The following is a 16,983-nucleotide window of genomic DNA, read 5'->3' on the forward strand; positions in this document are numbered from 1 at the left end:
TCACTTCTGATGGTCAGCTGGAACAGTCAAACTCCAAAGCAAACTGGATACCTTTAGACCTGATGAGCTCAGCAAAATTGGCACTCACTGTTTCATTTGGTTCAAAATACTCTCCCAATAGCTCAGTATACACCAGTGAATTACATATTGTATAATCACACTTGGCGATATTTCTGATGTAGCCACCACTACGTCGAGTGATTAATGTATTTTGGTACAGCTGCCCCAGTGGTGTCTGGAATCAGCCTTTGTCACTGAAGCAACAGGCAGTGGTGATCCAGCAGAGTAAATTCCAGTCAGATCTTCACTTGTAGTTTAAAGCAACAACTGAATCCTCCACAGGTAGTGCTTCTCAGCTAGATGCAAGTAGCATGATCCCCTTGTGTGCTCCTGTTTCTGTGTTGTGCTCCTATGACCTGGTGACTCTGTTTGATGCTATCTATAACCAGATGGAAACGACATGCTTGTTGTATCACCTCACCAATTCAGGCTCCCTTTGTTGCCTTCCAAGACATGCTGGAGAATTGAAATCCAGAAAATAATGACATAATTTTATGGAATTTGGTATGTTCTCTCACCTCTGAACATTTCCTATAAGCTATTCAATATTAATTGGGTCCATACATTTTTACCATTCCAGCCATTATCATGATGAATCTGACTATTGAACTTCATGCTGTTGGGAGCTTGCAATATAATTTCCTCAAAATTAGAGTAAGTTTACTTTATAACATTGCTTATATTAGACATTTCTCAACACATCTAATATAGAAATAATCACCAATGCCTCCACATCACTGCCACTACCAGGCTGAATGAGGTAAACTCCCCTTTTCAGATCTTCATGAACTTAAAATAACTTCTGGGTCTATATTCTGCACTTTGTTCTACTTGCCCAACACTCTTTATTCTAACTGACCTCCGCCGTCTACTTTGTGCTTATTATAGCCTTTCTCACTCCCTTTTCCTTCTGTATGCTGGGAAAAAAACTAGTAAGAATCTTGTTGAAGGAACTAAGCTTCAAAAAAATAACGGAGCCAAGCAAGGAAAGGACCTGGAAGGATCTAAGATGAGGATAGCAATCTTAAATTCTTCAGCATGCTATAAAGCATTGAATGCTGCAAAAATAGAAATAATAGAACGGACCACTATTTTGGATTATTATCATTATTACTGTTATTGGGAGATACCACTTTTAGTGCTGATTCCAGTAGCACTCTTGATGCTAGGGAGAAATCCAGGGTGCTCAGCAGGGAGTCAGTTAATCAGCTATCTGAATGTTGAAGTTCAAGTTCATTGTCATTCAACCATGCCCATGTATACAGGTAAGCGAAACAATATTCCCAGGTAGTAAGGTGCAAAAGACAGTGCATATATCACAACCACACATAAAATGATATTTACACAATAGTATTAAGTGTTTAAAAAATATTCTGTAGAAGTTTAAGTTGAAGAAAGTGCATGTATGACATATAGATAAATATATAATAGTATAATGCTATGGGTGCTGTCATAAATAGGGTGTTCAGAAATTTCACAGTCTGGGGTAAGAAGCCTAACAGCCCTTGTTCTTATACTGCAGTACCTTCTGCCTGAGGGTATGAGGTCAAAGAGATTGAGAGACGGATGGTAGACAATGTTGAGGGCACTGCGAACACAGCACTTCTGTTACACGTCCTGGGGGTGGGGGAGGGGGTGGAAGAGAGAGCCTGATGACTCTCTGACTCTCTCAAGTCCTCACGATCCATTACAGTGACTTGCAGTCAGAAGCCTCGCAATTCCCAACCCATTCAGTAATACAGCCAGCCAGGATGTTCTCAATGATGCTCCATTACAATGTGGTTAGAATGAGGGTGGGAAGCCTCACTTGCCTCAGTCTCCAAAAGAAGTGGAGGCACTGCTGTGCATTCTTGACTAAACACAATGCTTTGTTTCTAAGTACAAACATAGCTTTCCTTTCCCATTAACCTAATTCCCTTACTCACCAAGAGTTTTTCCCCTTTTACGCTCCACAGTTGCACAAGATTCTGCAATGTAATTCAGCGAGTACCCAAACACATTATTGGGCTCAGCTGGAAAACAAGGGTGTTACTGAGCAGTGGAGACAATTGTGAAAAATGATTATTAGGCACATTCTACTCTTACTAGCCTTTGAAACTAGTCAGACATTGGTGCCTTTTGGAGATTGTCGTCAAAAGGAAACCTGCGATGGCTACATCTTTACAAATGCAAACTTGTCTAGGAAGCTAGTTTGGACTAGGTGAAGCCCAAATCATTGTTTTTGTATTTCCGATGCATGAGACTCATGTATAATATTAATAGTCTCCTTCCAGTGAGGTCAAATTGGGGAAGTGAATAGACCTATTTTAAATGTAATTACTTTCGTTGTCTGATTAACTTTCTAACTCAAACAGGTATCCAGCAAAAAAGATGTAGTGTGAGAGTCAAATACAAAGAGCTGGTCAGCCTAAACAAGAGAATTATTAAAGTAGCAATGCTTTCTTTGGGTCATTGAAAATGCAGAAAACTGGAAGAGGAATATTTATTATTTAACTTAATGACGTGGCAATTCTTACTTACTTGCATCTTAATGCTGTCTTTGAAAACTCCCTTCACAATCACTGTCTAACCACTTCCCTTTGCATTTCCTCTAGACCAATGTCTGCAGTATTACACAGCGGACAGATTTCTCTACCACTGGACAGTGGGATGTAGTGACGAGTGATACTGAAGGAAATTTGGAAACGACTACCTTTGATGCTATTTTGGTCTGTATCGGTCATCATGCTGACCATCATTTACCTCTGGATACATTTCCTGGTGAGCAAAATGAGTATATTCATGATGCACCATCAATAACTCTCTGAGACGTGAGGCGAGATATCGGCTTTTATTGACTGGAAGAAAGAATAAGCAGCAATTGACCACCACACTGCATCCTGGAGACTGAGAGGCAGGGCTCAGGCTCCAATCGCCTTTATACCGGGTTCCGTGGGAGGAGCCACAGGAGCAGTCAGCGGGGGGGGGGCGTGTCCAGACAGGTATATGTAGTTCACCACAATTCATCAGTTAAAGCACAGGTTGAGGGAATTATGCTGAACATACAGTGTAAGAAATTAGTGAAAGTATTTCCGTTTGCACAGTGTTTCATAAAGCAGCTTCTGCATTGCAAATATTATAATTAATGTTTTTTTTATGTCACCCTGCTACTAGTCTATGGTCAGCAATGTCACCCAAAGAGCAATGTGATACTAACCAAAACTTTTGATAAAGTCAGTACATTCAGAGTTGGGAGACAAGTTGTGAAGTAGCTTGTTAGGTCCTTGGTAGAACACAGAGCAGGAGGAATGTGTAATTTCCAAAGTGGCAGGAACTGGGAAGCGAGTTCCTTCGAAGATGAGAGCTGACACCACCAGCTGAAACCTATTTTTAATATAAATTGTGAAACCGGACTCCATAACAATTTCAAAATTTTTAGATGAGATCATACGAGGAGGAATGGTCAGCTTGGATGATGACTGGTTAAATATTTCTTCTTTGGGTAATTTGTTGCATGTACAACGGATGTGTAATTAGAAAATAGTTTTAAAATAGACAACTGCAAGATATTATTTTTGGTAAGAAAAAATTAAGAGGCCATGTTTTACATGGGAAGAAAAGAATATAAATGAAGTTGTGGGTCAAAGGGTTCTGAGAGAGCAAATATATAAATCACTAAATGTTTTCATTAAGAGCAAACTGTGTGTGTGTGTGTGTGTGTGTGTGTGTGTGTGTGTGTGTGTGTGTGTGTGTGTGTGTGTGTGTGTGTGTGTGTGTGTGTGTGTGTGTGTGTGTGTGTGTGTGTGTGTGTATTTGTGAAAATAGACCTGGGTGCTGTTCTTTCCTCTTTCCTAACCATCTCACCACTCCATCCACCAACTGCAACCTCAACAGAGGTCCTATATCTTTGCTGCACATTTTCTCTATTTATCTTGATTTGGCATGGAGATCTGGAAGCCCCAGGAGCTCTCAAATATTTTCTGAATTCAATTTAAAACAATGATTTTCATTATTCAAATCCTGACTTTAGCAGGAATTTACAACTTAATTATCTCAAAGTATGGATTAAGCAACAAATTTTCAATGTGTGCTATTTTTGGTACACTTCTAAGTTTTTTTTAAAAATTAGTAAAATGGAGAAGGATTCAGTGACTGGAGATACAGTGACACTTTTTTTCTAGGTGGCGACATTAGTAAAGAAACATTAAAGGAACATTAGGATGCAGCTTTAATCTGGCTTGCCAAATATAAATGGCATTGCAGGTGTGAGGGATAAAGACATGAGACTAAAAATAAAATCCAATTGAAAGATTTATCATAAAATGAGAGTTCACAATACAGTGGAAGTACAGCAAGCAGAAAGAAAAGCAAATCGAGGAGATCAGTAGAAATGAGGGGAAAAAATGACTATCAGTCTAAGTGTTAACAGGAAAGGTTTCGAAAATTAGAGAATATTTTAAGTGTTGGGAAATCTTAAACAATTTGATAGGGGAGAAAGAAAATATTTAACATGTATGACATGTTTAGAGTTACGGAGTCATAGAAAAGTACAGCACAGAAACAGGCCCTACAGCCCATCTAGGCCGTGCCAAACCATTTAAGCAGCCTACTCCTGTCAACTGGCACCGGGCCCATAGCCCTCCGTACCCCTACCATCCAGGTACCTGTCCAAACTTCTCTTAAATGTTGAAATTGAGCTTGCATGCATCACTTGCGCTGGCAGCTCATTCCACACTTTCATAACCCTCTGAATGAAGAAGTGTCTCTTTTTGTTTCCCTTAAAATTTTCACCTTTCACCCTTGACCCATGACCTCTAGTTGTAATCCCACCCAATTCAGACAGAAAAGTGTGAGAAAAAGAACAGTACTTTTCAAGTGGGATTGGACAGCGTGGACATATTTAGCATGTTCTTTACAAAATATATTTATGGAGTTTGTGCTTGTTGAGCCCAATTGGTGGAACTTGACCAGGGATTTGAGAAAATGTAAAGCTGTAGGAAAATAGACTTGAGAAAACAGCCAGAGTCAATGAGTAAATAACCACCTCCTGTACTGAAATTTTGATGACAATTTACTGCACAAGCGTAAATATGAAATTTACTTAGCTTACTGTGTAATGTATATTTACTATAATTACCGAGTATACTCACCAAGCAAATGCTCTAACATTGTCTCTCCTGATTTTCCCCAGGCATAGAAAAGTTCAAGGGTCAATACATGCATAGTAAAGATTATAAAGAACCCTTAAAATTTGAAGGGAAAAGAGTGGTAATAATTGGAACTGGGAGCACTGGGGGCGACCTTGCAGTGGAAATCAGTCAACGTGCGAAACAGGTGAGGAGCAGCACAGACAAAAATATCTAAACCTGGTCTGTGTTCTGTGAGATATATCATTGTTCCATCCATATGTATCCCTTTATGTCACTGTACATTAAAATCCAGTCTAGTCTCAAATTTAAGATTTATTAATTGAACAAGCGTTTAGTGCCCTTTTCAAGAGAAGTTTTTTTTTATCATTCTCTGGGTGAAGTATTTTAGCTTCTCTTCATAATGACCTAACTAAACATTCCCCACCAGCAGAAAAAGTTCCCCTCTTTGCTACTAATTTCTTTAAAAGTCATTATAAACTTAAATTAACTCATCCTTTTATATTGAATTATAAAGAATTATCTCTCTTACGTATCGGGTACTGAGGGGTGAGCTTTTCGAGAGGTACAATGGATTCTGGTTAATTGGGCCACCAGCTAATTGGGGCAGTCTCTTATTTGGGACAACTCTTAAAGAACAAACACTACTAGAAAAATAATCCCCTCATTTATTTGGGACACTAAGCCATTTAATTGTGGCAGGATGCTGTTACCGAACAGTTTCTAACTAGTGTCAGTCACATGCACTTGCATTGCTGTTAGACACTACACCATGCTTAGAGCGAACAGTTTTGAAATAGCGTCAGTTGTGTCTGTTTGTTTTCAAGATGTACTGGTTTTTGTCACTGATAGTTGGTACGAAGTAAGCAATAAAACCATTCAGAACTGCTTTGCTCACTGCGGTTTCAAGCATTCAGGTTTGGCAGTGCCACAAATGGCCAGGATAGAACATGAAACAATCTCTCTACTTCAACAAGTAAGGCACTATGAAGAATTACCTTGAATGTGACAATTAAAATGAAGACTTGGTGGATGCTATCATCAACAACATCGTATTAAGGCAGTCCATTACATCTGCTGATTTTTTTCCATGGATAAAAAGAAAGCAAGACAGATGAGTTCCTCTGTCAATTAGTATTAGGAACTAATACAGTTTTATAGTATGGTGGTAGTATTCTTAGTGTTCTGATTCATTCTGTACTCACTTAAATACATAATTTATTGCTCAATTTGCCTTTATTTATACCTTTTTAACTATTTCCATGTAGCTTCAGCTAATTGGAGCAGCCGTTTAATTGGGCTACAATGTACTGGTCCTGATGTTTCCAAATTAACTGGAATCCACTGTACACAGTATTATCAGGGGTATAGATAGGCGAATGCTCAGTCTTTTTCCAAGGTAGGGGAGTCTAAAACTAGAAGGTATAGGTTTACGGTGAGGGGGGAGTTTTAAAAGGAGGTATGAGAGGTAGCACTTTCACACAGAGAATGGTGAGTAAATGGAAAGAGCTGCCAGACAAAGTAGTAGAGGTGGGTACAATTACAACATTGAACAGATGCTTACATGGGTATATGGATAAGAAATACTTGAGGGATGTGGGCCAAATGTGGGGAAGTGGGATGAACTCAGCTTGGCAGAGCTGTGCTGAAGAGCCTGTTTTCATAGTCTATAACTCTGTGACTCCATAATGACAGCTAATGCTCCTCTCGTTGGTTATTTGTGTGACCAGAATAGAACCGTGCATGATAAGATGGACTCTTGAACTCATTATGGCCTTGCACCTTATCATTTACTACACAGCATTTTCTTTGCAACCAGATTACTCTGCAACCTGTTATTGGTTTTGCCTTGTTTAAACACAGTGTACTGATATGTTGGCATAATTTGCATTGATGGCTTGCAAAACAAATCTTATCACTGTCTTAGTACATGTGACAATAATAAAGCAATTTAAAACTTAAAATCTAAGGTGGCTAGATCTGCATTAATCAGAAATGTTGTTAGATTTGGAGCACAGGGAGAACAGGGGATGTTGTCGACCTTGTAATGCCAGAAATAAAGGGGGAGTTAGTCCTTTTGTTGCTATACTCCTATATTACCCACAGCACAATCCTCCTTCAAACTCCTCATTTAACCCTATCAACATGTCCTTCTATTCCTTTCTTTCTCCCAATGTGCTTCATGCTGTTTGTCTCAACTATTCCAACAGTAGCAAATTACACATTCTAGCCACCAGCTGGATAAAAGAATTTCTTCTGAATTCTTTGCTCAATTTATGTTTATGCACCCCCCCCCCCCCCGGGTCGCCTCAGGCTCGCTCAGCTCGTTCTCGTCTAGGGGGAGCAGCCTTCGGCCCCGCCAAACTGGGTAATCAGCTGGTGTGGATGCTGTGTGATGTCCCCGCCTCGCCCAAAAATAGACAGTACCCCATATGTGATTAAATGAGTACAATTTATAAAGGTTACTATAACTAAGTGATTAATAACGATACAGTATATATGAAGGAAAAACAATAAAGAAAAGGCGCCAAACTTATCAAAGTCCAAACCACTTCGTGCACAACCGTTGGAGCTCAATTACTGAAGTCTTCTGGCCACCATTCGATCCCCTCCGAACTCCTCGACTCGCAGCTCAGGACCACCTGAAGTAGTCAACCAAGCACATCTATCTTTGTCGCCTCTCCTCGGGGTACCTCCTGGCCTCAGACCCCCGCTTGGGGTCCGTTCCTCGCCCAGTTTACAGCATTGCGTCCTCTCTCTCTCACCCCCTCGCGCCAATCTCCCCAAAAGCCCGCCAACAATAGCTTACAGACTCAGAAGAAAGAACAACATTAATCCCAATTGGTTTACAAAGGAATACAATTCTCGTTATCAGTAAATTTTAACCCAAACAATCTTCCAGCACTCTCTCGCAACAAAGCATTCCTACTTTTAACAAAACAAAGATGCCATTTTGATTAACATACGCAGTAACAAAGAAAAAGAAGAAACCCCCTTTACACTTATAACACCTTTAATAAAGCCAATTTAAATACCTTACCTAGAAATTCTTCCTTCTGCATTTCAAGGACTAATTATTTTCTCTATGTGATGTTTACACATTTTCTTAGGCTAAAGGAACTGACTATTAATTAGCAGTCCAGGCAGCATCTGTGAAAAAGAGTAAACAACCAACATTTTGGGCCGAGACCCTTCGTCAGGACTGGAAAGAAAGATGAGAAGTTAGAACGAAGGGGTAGGGGGAGGGGAGAAAGAAGTACAGGGGTGTAGGTGACAGGTGAAACTGGGAGAGGGGAGGGGTGAAGTAAAGAGCTGGGAAGCTGATAGGTGAAAGAGATAAAGGACTGGAGAAGGGGGAGTCTGATAGGAGAAGATACAAGACCATTGAAGAAAAGGAAGAGGGAGGTGATGAGCAGGTAAGGAGATGAGGTGAGAGAAGGAAACGGGAATAGGAATGGTAAAGAGAGGGACGCAAATACCAGAAGTTTGAGAAACCAATGTTCATGCCACCTGGTTGGAGGCTACCCAGAGAGAATATAAACAACACCTATATTCCAGCAACACACACAAAATGCTGGTGGAACGCAGCAGGCCAGGCAGCATCTATAGGAAGAAGTTCAGTCGACGTTTCGGGCCAAGACCCTTCATCAGGACTAACTGAAAGGAGAAATAGTAAGAGATTTGAAAGTGGGAGGGGGAGATCTGAAATGATAGGAGAAGACAGGAGGGGGAGCGATAAAGCTAAGAGCTGAGAAGTTAATTGGAAAAAGGGATACACAACTGGAGAAGGGAGAGGATCATGGGATGGGAGGCCTAGGGAGAAAGAAAGGGGGAGGGGAGCACCAGAGGGAGATGGAGAGCAGGCAAGGAGTGATAGTGAGAGGGGCAGAGAGAGAAAAAAAGGGAAAAATAATAAATAAACAAACAAACAAATAAATAAGGGATGGGGCAAGAAGGGGAGGGGTGCATTAATGGAAGTTAGAGAAATCAATGTTCAACACCTATATTCCATCAGGGAGGAGCAACACTTTATATTCTAGCTGGGTAGCCTCCAACCTGTTTACTCTTTTCCATAGATGCTGCCTGACCTGCTGAGTTCCTTCAGCATTTTGTGTGTGTTGCTTGGATTTGCAGCATCTGCAGATTTTCTTGTCTTTGACTATTGACTAGAAGTGGAAACCCCTAATGCAATCAATAGACAATAGAGACAATAGACAATAGGTGCAGAAGTAGACCATTCAGCCCTTCGAGCCTGCACCGCCATTTTGAGATCATGGCTGATCATCTACTATCAATACCCGGTTCCTGCCATGTCCCCATATCCCTTGATTCCCCTATCCATAAGATACCTATCTAGCTCCTTCTTGAAAGCATCCAGAGAATTGGCCTCCACTTCCTTCTGAGGCAGAGCATTCCAGACCCCCACAACTCTCTGGGAGAAGAAGTTTTTCCTTAACTCTGTCCTAAATGACCTACCCCTTATTCTCAAACCATGCCCTCTGGTACTGGACTCTCCCAGCATCTGGAACATATTTCCTGCCTCTATCTTGTCCAATCCCTTAATAATCTTATATGTTGCAATCAGATCCCCTCTCAATCTCCATAATTCCAGCGTGTACAAGCCCAGTCTCTCTAACCTCTCTGCGTAAGACAGTCCGGACATCCCAGGAATTAACCTTGTGAATCTACGCTGCACTTCCTCTACAGCCAGGATGTCCATCCTTAACCTTGGAGACCAAAACTGTACACAATACTCCAGGTGTGGTCTCATCAGGGCCCTGTACAAATGCAAGAGGATTTCCTTGCTCTTGTACTCAATTCCCTTTGTAATAAAGGCCAACATTCCATTAGCCTTCTTCACTGCCTGCTGCACTTGCTCATTCACCTTCAGTGACTGATGAACAAGGACTCCTAGATCTCTTTGTATTTCTCCCTTACCTAACTCTACACTGTTCAGATAATAATCTGCCTTCCTGTTCTTACTCCCAAAGTGGATAACCTCACACTTATTCACATTAAATGTCATCTGCCAAGTATCTGCCCACTCACCCAGCCTATCCAAGTCACCCTGAATTCTCCTAACATCCTCATCACATGTCACACTGCCACCCAGCTTAGTATCATCAGCAAACTTGCTGATGTTATTCTCAATGCCTTCATCTAAATCGTTGACGTAAATTGTAAACAGCTGTGGTCCCAATACCGAACCCTGTGGCATCCAACTAGTCACCACCTGCCATTCCGAGAAACACCCGTTCACCGCTACCCTTTGCTTTCTATCTGCCAACCAGTTTTCTATCCATGTCAATGTCTTCCCCCCAATACCATGAGCTTTGATTTTACCCACCAATCTCCTATGTGGGACCTTATCAAATGCCTTCTGAAAATCGAGGTACACTACATCCACTGGATCTCCCCCGTCTAACTTCCTGGTTACATCCTCGAAAAACTCCAATAGATTAGTCAAGCATGATTTACCCTTGGTAAATCCATGCTGGCTTGGCCCAATCCTATCACTGCTATCTAGATATGCCACTATTTCATCTTTAATAATGGACTCTAGCATCTTCCCCACTACTGATGTTAGGCTGACAGGTTGATAGTTCTCTGTTTTCTCCCTCCCTCCTTTCTTAAAAAGTTGGATAACATTAGCCATTCTCCAATCCTCAGGAACTGATCCTGAATCGAAGGAACATTGGAAAATGATTACCAATGCATCCGCAATTTCCAGGGCCACCTCCATTAGTACCCTAGGATGCAGACCATCTGGACCTGGGGATTTGTCAGCCTTCAGTCCCATCAGTCTACTCATCACCGTTTCCTTCCTAATCTCAATCTGTTTCATTTCCTCTGTTACCCTATGTCCTTGGCCCATCCATACATCTGGGAGATTGCTTGTGTCTTCCTTAGTGAAGACAGATTTAAAGTACTTATTAAATTCTTCTGACATTTCTCTGTTTCCCATAACAATTTCACCCAATTCATTCTTCAAGGACCCAACATTGTTCTTAACTATCTTCTTTCTCTTCACATACCTAAAAAAGCTTTTGCTATTCTCCTTTATATTCCTGGCTAGCTTGCGTTCGTATCTCATTTTTTCTCCCCGTATTGCCTTTTTAGTTAAGTTCTGTTGTTCCTTAAAAATTTCCCAATCATCTGTCCTCCCACTCACCTTAGCTCTGTCATACTTACTTTTTTTTTTAATGCTATGCAATCTCTGACTTCCTTTGTCAACCACTGTGGCCCCTTTCCCCCCTTTGAATCCTTCCTTCTCCGGGGGATGAACTGATTTTGCACCTTGTGCATTATTCCCAAGAATACCTGCCATTGCTGTTCCACTGTCTTTTCTGCTAGGATATCCGTCCAGTTAACTTTGGCCAGCTCCTCCCTCATGGCTCCATAGTCTCCTTTGTTCAACTGCAACACTGACACCTCCGAGCTGCCCTTATCCTTCTCAAATTGCAGATAAAAACATCATATTATGATCACTACCTCCTAATGGCTCCTTTACTTCAAGATCGCTTATCAAATCCTGTTCATTACATAACACTAAATCCAGAATAGCCTTGTCCCTGGTCGGCTCTCGTACAAGCTGTTCCAAGAATGCATCCCATAGGCACTCTACAAACTCCCTATCCTGGGGTCCAGCACCAACCTGATTCTCCCAGTTCACCTGCATGTTGAAATCCCCCATAACTACTGCGACATTACCTTTGCCATCTTCTTCCCCATCATCCTCCAGAATCAAAAGCACATAGCTTTCTCTGGAGGGAAAAATAAATGCATTTTTGATAGTATATCTTGACGTTTGTCCAAGTTGCAAAATTTTACAATTTGCTATCTTTTACTTTCTCAAATGTCTTGCAGGTGTTTCTGAGTACAAGAAGGGGTACCTGGGTAATTAATCGTGTGGCTGAAAGAGGATACCCTATGGACATGATGTATAACCGTCGCATTTATAGCCTGCTTTTTTCACCTTTAACTGCCTCACTAATGCAGAGAAAGCTAAACAATCGATTCGATCATGCAAACTATGGTTTGCAATCTACCCACAGGTCTGTAATACCGGGCAGCTTTCTGCTCATGGGGCTAAACTTTGTGATGCAGATTCATCTTCATTTTGCTTTAAACTGCTCTTAGAAACCTCACTTTGTCCTCGTCCTATTTAAATGTGCTTTAATGTCACACTTTATTTGTTCATTCTCATGTGAAACATTTGGGAATGCTTCAAAGGCTATAGAATTGCAAATAAAACAGAAAATGTTGGACATAATCACAGTATCAGCCAGCATCTGTGAAGAGCGAGAAACAAGAGATAATATTTCAAGTAACACACACAAAACGCTGGAGGAAATGTACAGTCGACGTTTCAGACTAAAACCCTTTGGCAGGACTGAAGAAAAAAAGCTGAGGAGTAGATACTTCAAATCAGCTCTGTGTACTTTTATATCTTTTTCTGGCCAAATGTCAGTCAATCTCAAATTAATCTGTCTTCTGCTCCATTTTATAGCAGATGGTTCAACCCTTGAACAAACCTCTGGGTTTTCTCTTTAATGGTCTAATATTGCTTTTAAGTTGTGCTCCCTTGAACTGGTTGTCTCCAGCAGAAGGAATTCCCATGAACTGATAACCAATCATTGACCTGAAAGATGAGACCTGACGTTTTGGCCCAAAATGTTAATAGTTTGCTCTTTTCCATAGATGCTGCCTGGCCTGCTGAGTACCGTTGGCACTTTGTGTGTGTCACTTTGATTTCCAGCGTCTGCAGATTTTCTTGTGTTTGAGTTTAACTCTTGTTTCTTTCTCCACATTTGCTGCCGAAGCTGCTAGGCATTTTCTATTTTATTTCAGAGTTTTTGGCATCTGCACCATTTGAGTTTGGTTCATAAAATTGCTGTAGGTTGTAATGATAAGCTTTTATTTTTAACTGTGAGTGGGCAGAAGTTTGCTATTTTTCAGTGACCGGCTCATTGTGACAATTGCTTTCATCTTACTTATTCTTCCCTACCTAATTTCCCAATTTTCTGGTGTATATTTGTTCTATACCGGAGCAGACTAACCCAGATCCCGAATGTCGTCCAGAAGCAAGGGTCATTGGAACATGGAGCAAAGACCAAGCCAGTACTCACACATGTGTTCAATTTCTATGCCATGGCACCCAAGCTACTTTTCCTTTTTTTCCTATCTACTTCACTACTGCACATCTTAGCATCACCTTTCCCTTGATTCTGATCAGGCTCAACTTACTTTCCATACAGGTAGTTGTGGACGTAGTTACTTATTTATATGCTTTTATTTTGTAAGGGTTTTCTCTTTTACCAGATCAATGCAGCACTTGAATTTTGCATTCATTGCCCAAAATGGTTATTCTCCACTTCTGATCATCTATTAGAGTGTATAGTCTAACAGCATCTCCAGTCTATCGTATATCAACTTCCACACTTCTGTCACTGTTGCATTATCCCTATGCTCTATCCGCTACTAGTTTTCACCAATTGGGAGAATCCCATGAAAGGACTCGCCTTCCCAATATAGTCCAATAATAAAGTCCTTTTGCTTTTGATTATCTCATGCTGATTTTATTGTATCAACCATCTGTGTCAATTCTGAAAGATTAACATTAATGCCCTAAAATCAGTGCAGATGGGATGTTCTCTCTTTTTTTTTCAGTTTATACAGCCAACATCCAGCAGTTAATGATGATTTGCCAAATCGCATTTTATCCGGACGTGTTCTTGTGAAACCTAATGTGAAGCAGTTCACTGAATCAGCAGCCATCTTTGAAGATGGTACAGTGGAAGATATTGATGCTGTTATTTTTGCAACAGGATACAGTTTTGCTTTCCCATTTCTGAATGAGTCTGTCATCAAAGTTAACAGAAACCATGCCCTTCTTTATAAGAATGTCTTTCCACCTCAGCTGGAGCAGCCGACTCTAGCCATCATTGGTCTTATCCAGACATTTGGATCCATTATACCAGTATCTGAAATGCAGGCTCGTTGGGCCACAAGGGTGCTTAAAGGTATGCAGGCATTTTTTGAAAATATCAGTAACAAGCATTGTATGCATTTTTCATTGATAATATGCAATATACATATTTTCCATTGGTTGTTGAGATGATATAGTTATGGGGATATTTTATTGCTGCACTCAAAAGTTTCCATCTACTTCAAAAGGGCATCAGTCATACAGTGCCCAAGAAGAGCAGGGTAAGCTGCCTCAATGACTATGAACCAGTAGCGCTCACATCCACCATGATAATAGGCTTTAAGAGGTTGGTCATGGCTAAAATTAACTGCTGACCGAGCAAGGATCTGAACGCAATGCAATTTGCCTATCACTACGAAAGGTCTGCTGTAAATGCAATCTCACTGTTTGTCCACTCAGCCTCGGACCACCTGGACAACAACAATACCTGCATTAAGGCTGATGTTTATTAACTACAGCTTGGCATTTGATACCATCATTCCATCAATACAATTCAACTGGCTTCAAAACCTTGGGCTTATGTACTGCAACTTCTTCACCAGGTGACCACAGGCAGTGCAGATCAGTAATAATATCTCCTCCTTTCTGACAGTTCTACTTGCTCTACCCTCGGGGCTGTATGGCTAGGTGCGACTTAAATGCACCTATAAATTCATCAAGAGCACCACTTGTTCCAGAATCTCAGATAGTGATGAGGAGGCACGCAGGAGCAAGACAGATGGTCTGGTTAGAGTCGCAACAACAATCTTGCCCTCAACATCAGCATTACCAAGGAATTGGTTGTCTCTTCAGGAGGAAGAAGTCACGGGAGCACACGATTCTTACTGTGGGATCAGTGGTGGAAAAGGTGAGCATCGACATTACAGAGGATCTGTCCTGGGCCCACCATACTGATGCAGTCACAAAGATGGCACGTCAGCGTTTATACTTCATTACGAGTATGAGGAGATTTGTTATACCACCAAAGACTCCTAACAAATTTCTACAAATGTACAGTGGAGCATATTGTGAATGATTGCATCACACCCTTGTATGGAGGCTTCGATACACAGAATCAAAAGAGGTTGTAGACTCCAGCAGCTCCAAATCACCCTACCATCAAGGACATCTTCAAAAGGTGGTGCCTCTAGAAAGCAACCTCCAACATTATGGATCCTGAACATCTGGGACAGGCCCTCTTCTCATTTCTATCATCAGGGAAGAGATACAGGAGCTTGAAGACCCACGCTCAACATTTTAGAAACTGTTTCTTTCTCTCCGATATCAGATTTCTAATCAGACCCTGAACACCACCTCACTAATCCTCTTTTGCACAGCTGGCTTATTTATTTTATTGTAATTTACAGTAATTCTTTATGCCTTGTGCTGTACAGCTGCCATAAAATGACACAGTTCATGACTTTGTCAATGATCGTAGCCCTGATTTGATTAATGAGCAGTTCCTCAGATGACCTCTCAGATTAATAGATGTGGTTGTGGTTGCTATGATAATAAGGAAACCATCATCTTTAATTTTTTTTCTCTCTGAACGTACAGCTCTCTGTGTTGGGGAAATTATTTCTCCCCTTGTTTGAGTCCAATTATGAACTGTTACACATTTGAGAAGGCAAGGCAAAATTTAGTAGACAAAGGGATTGAACGAAGGATTCTGATCTGGGCAGCCAGGACATTGCCTATCAATTTTCTTTTCTGATTTATTTCACGTAATTTATGTGTTTAATTATTTAGAGAATTGTGAGTTATTTAGTAAAAATTATTGAATACTTTGTAATATGTTAATTTTTCTGTACTTTATGGACGGTGAAACACAACCACAAGCAGTGACGTTGAAATTGGAATTGGTTTATTATTGTCATATGTACTGAGGTACAATGAAAAGCTTGTTTGGCATATCATTGACACAAACCAAATCATTACACAGTGCATTGAAGTAGGACAAGGTAATTCAGTGGTGGTTTGGACATCCTGCAAGCTTAGTGGCTGCACAGGAATGGGGGTGAACTGGGTGTTGTAGGACCTTGCTGGCTGCTAAAGCCATCCTGTCAGCAGCCAGTCACTTGTGGTACATAGGACTGCTCTGTATTATCAGTGAACTTAGGGCAACAGATTCCTTCCACATTTAGCGCTGTACTACGTTTAAGTTATTCACTGAGGTAAACCCCATTCTCTAATGTTGTATTTTGTGTTGTAGGCTCAGCTACACTACCCTGTGCTAACAGCATGATGGCAGAAATATTGGAGAAAAAAGAACAAATGGCCAAAAGGTATTAAAAGTTCAAAATAAATTTATTATCAATGTTACATATATGTCACCATATATGGTATTACATAGTATTGTACAAAATTGACAGCACAGAGATTGGTTATTTTATTCAGCTGGAATACTGTGGCATATAATTTTCACCCAGAGAGTAGCCAGTATAGTGGAATGAACTGCCAGAAAAAGTAATTGAAGTAGGTAAATTGACAGCATTCAAAAACCCCTTGGACAGGTATGTGAAAGGCAGTGCTTAGAAAGAGATGGGGTAAATGCTCAGTTAACCATGTTGGTCACTGTTTCCTTGCTCTGAGACCCTAAATGACCTTTTGCCAACTCTCTTCAATCTACCCTGTCACAATATTCTTCATTTTTCAAAGAAAGGTTAAAATAATGTAGCAAAAATTTCACTACTTCAAGATAAATTGTTAATATAAAATCAAATGTAAATATAAGCCTCTAAAATCAGGATTAAGTTGTACCTCAGGGCCTGGCCTATTAGCTCCCTGTCTGCAAAGCCATTTTCCAATTCTTTCTTTCTTTCTTTTTAA

The 16,983-nt window shown here is 40.6% G+C and overlaps 1 protein-coding gene across 1 annotated transcript in view; it reads left to right on the plus strand.

Moving 5' to 3' along the window:
* LOC140737395 (flavin-containing monooxygenase 5-like) overlaps positions 1 to 16,983 on the plus strand; it is a 219,636-nt gene that overhangs the window by 197,645 nt on the left and 5,008 nt on the right. The window contains exons 4-8 of the mRNA XM_073063875.1: positions 2,655 to 2,820; positions 5,231 to 5,373; positions 12,054 to 12,241; positions 13,857 to 14,209; positions 16,367 to 16,439. Of these exons, the coding sequence (XP_072919976.1) occupies positions 2,655 to 2,820; positions 5,231 to 5,373; positions 12,054 to 12,241; positions 13,857 to 14,209; positions 16,367 to 16,439 (923 nt within the window). The remainder of the gene's footprint in view (positions 1 to 2,654; positions 2,821 to 5,230; positions 5,374 to 12,053; positions 12,242 to 13,856; positions 14,210 to 16,366; positions 16,440 to 16,983) is intronic.

Source organism: Hemitrygon akajei, chromosome 12 (assembly GCF_048418815.1).
Source record: "Hemitrygon akajei chromosome 12, sHemAka1.3, whole genome shotgun sequence".
Taxonomy (NCBI): Eukaryota; Metazoa; Chordata; class Chondrichthyes; order Myliobatiformes; family Dasyatidae; genus Hemitrygon; species Hemitrygon akajei.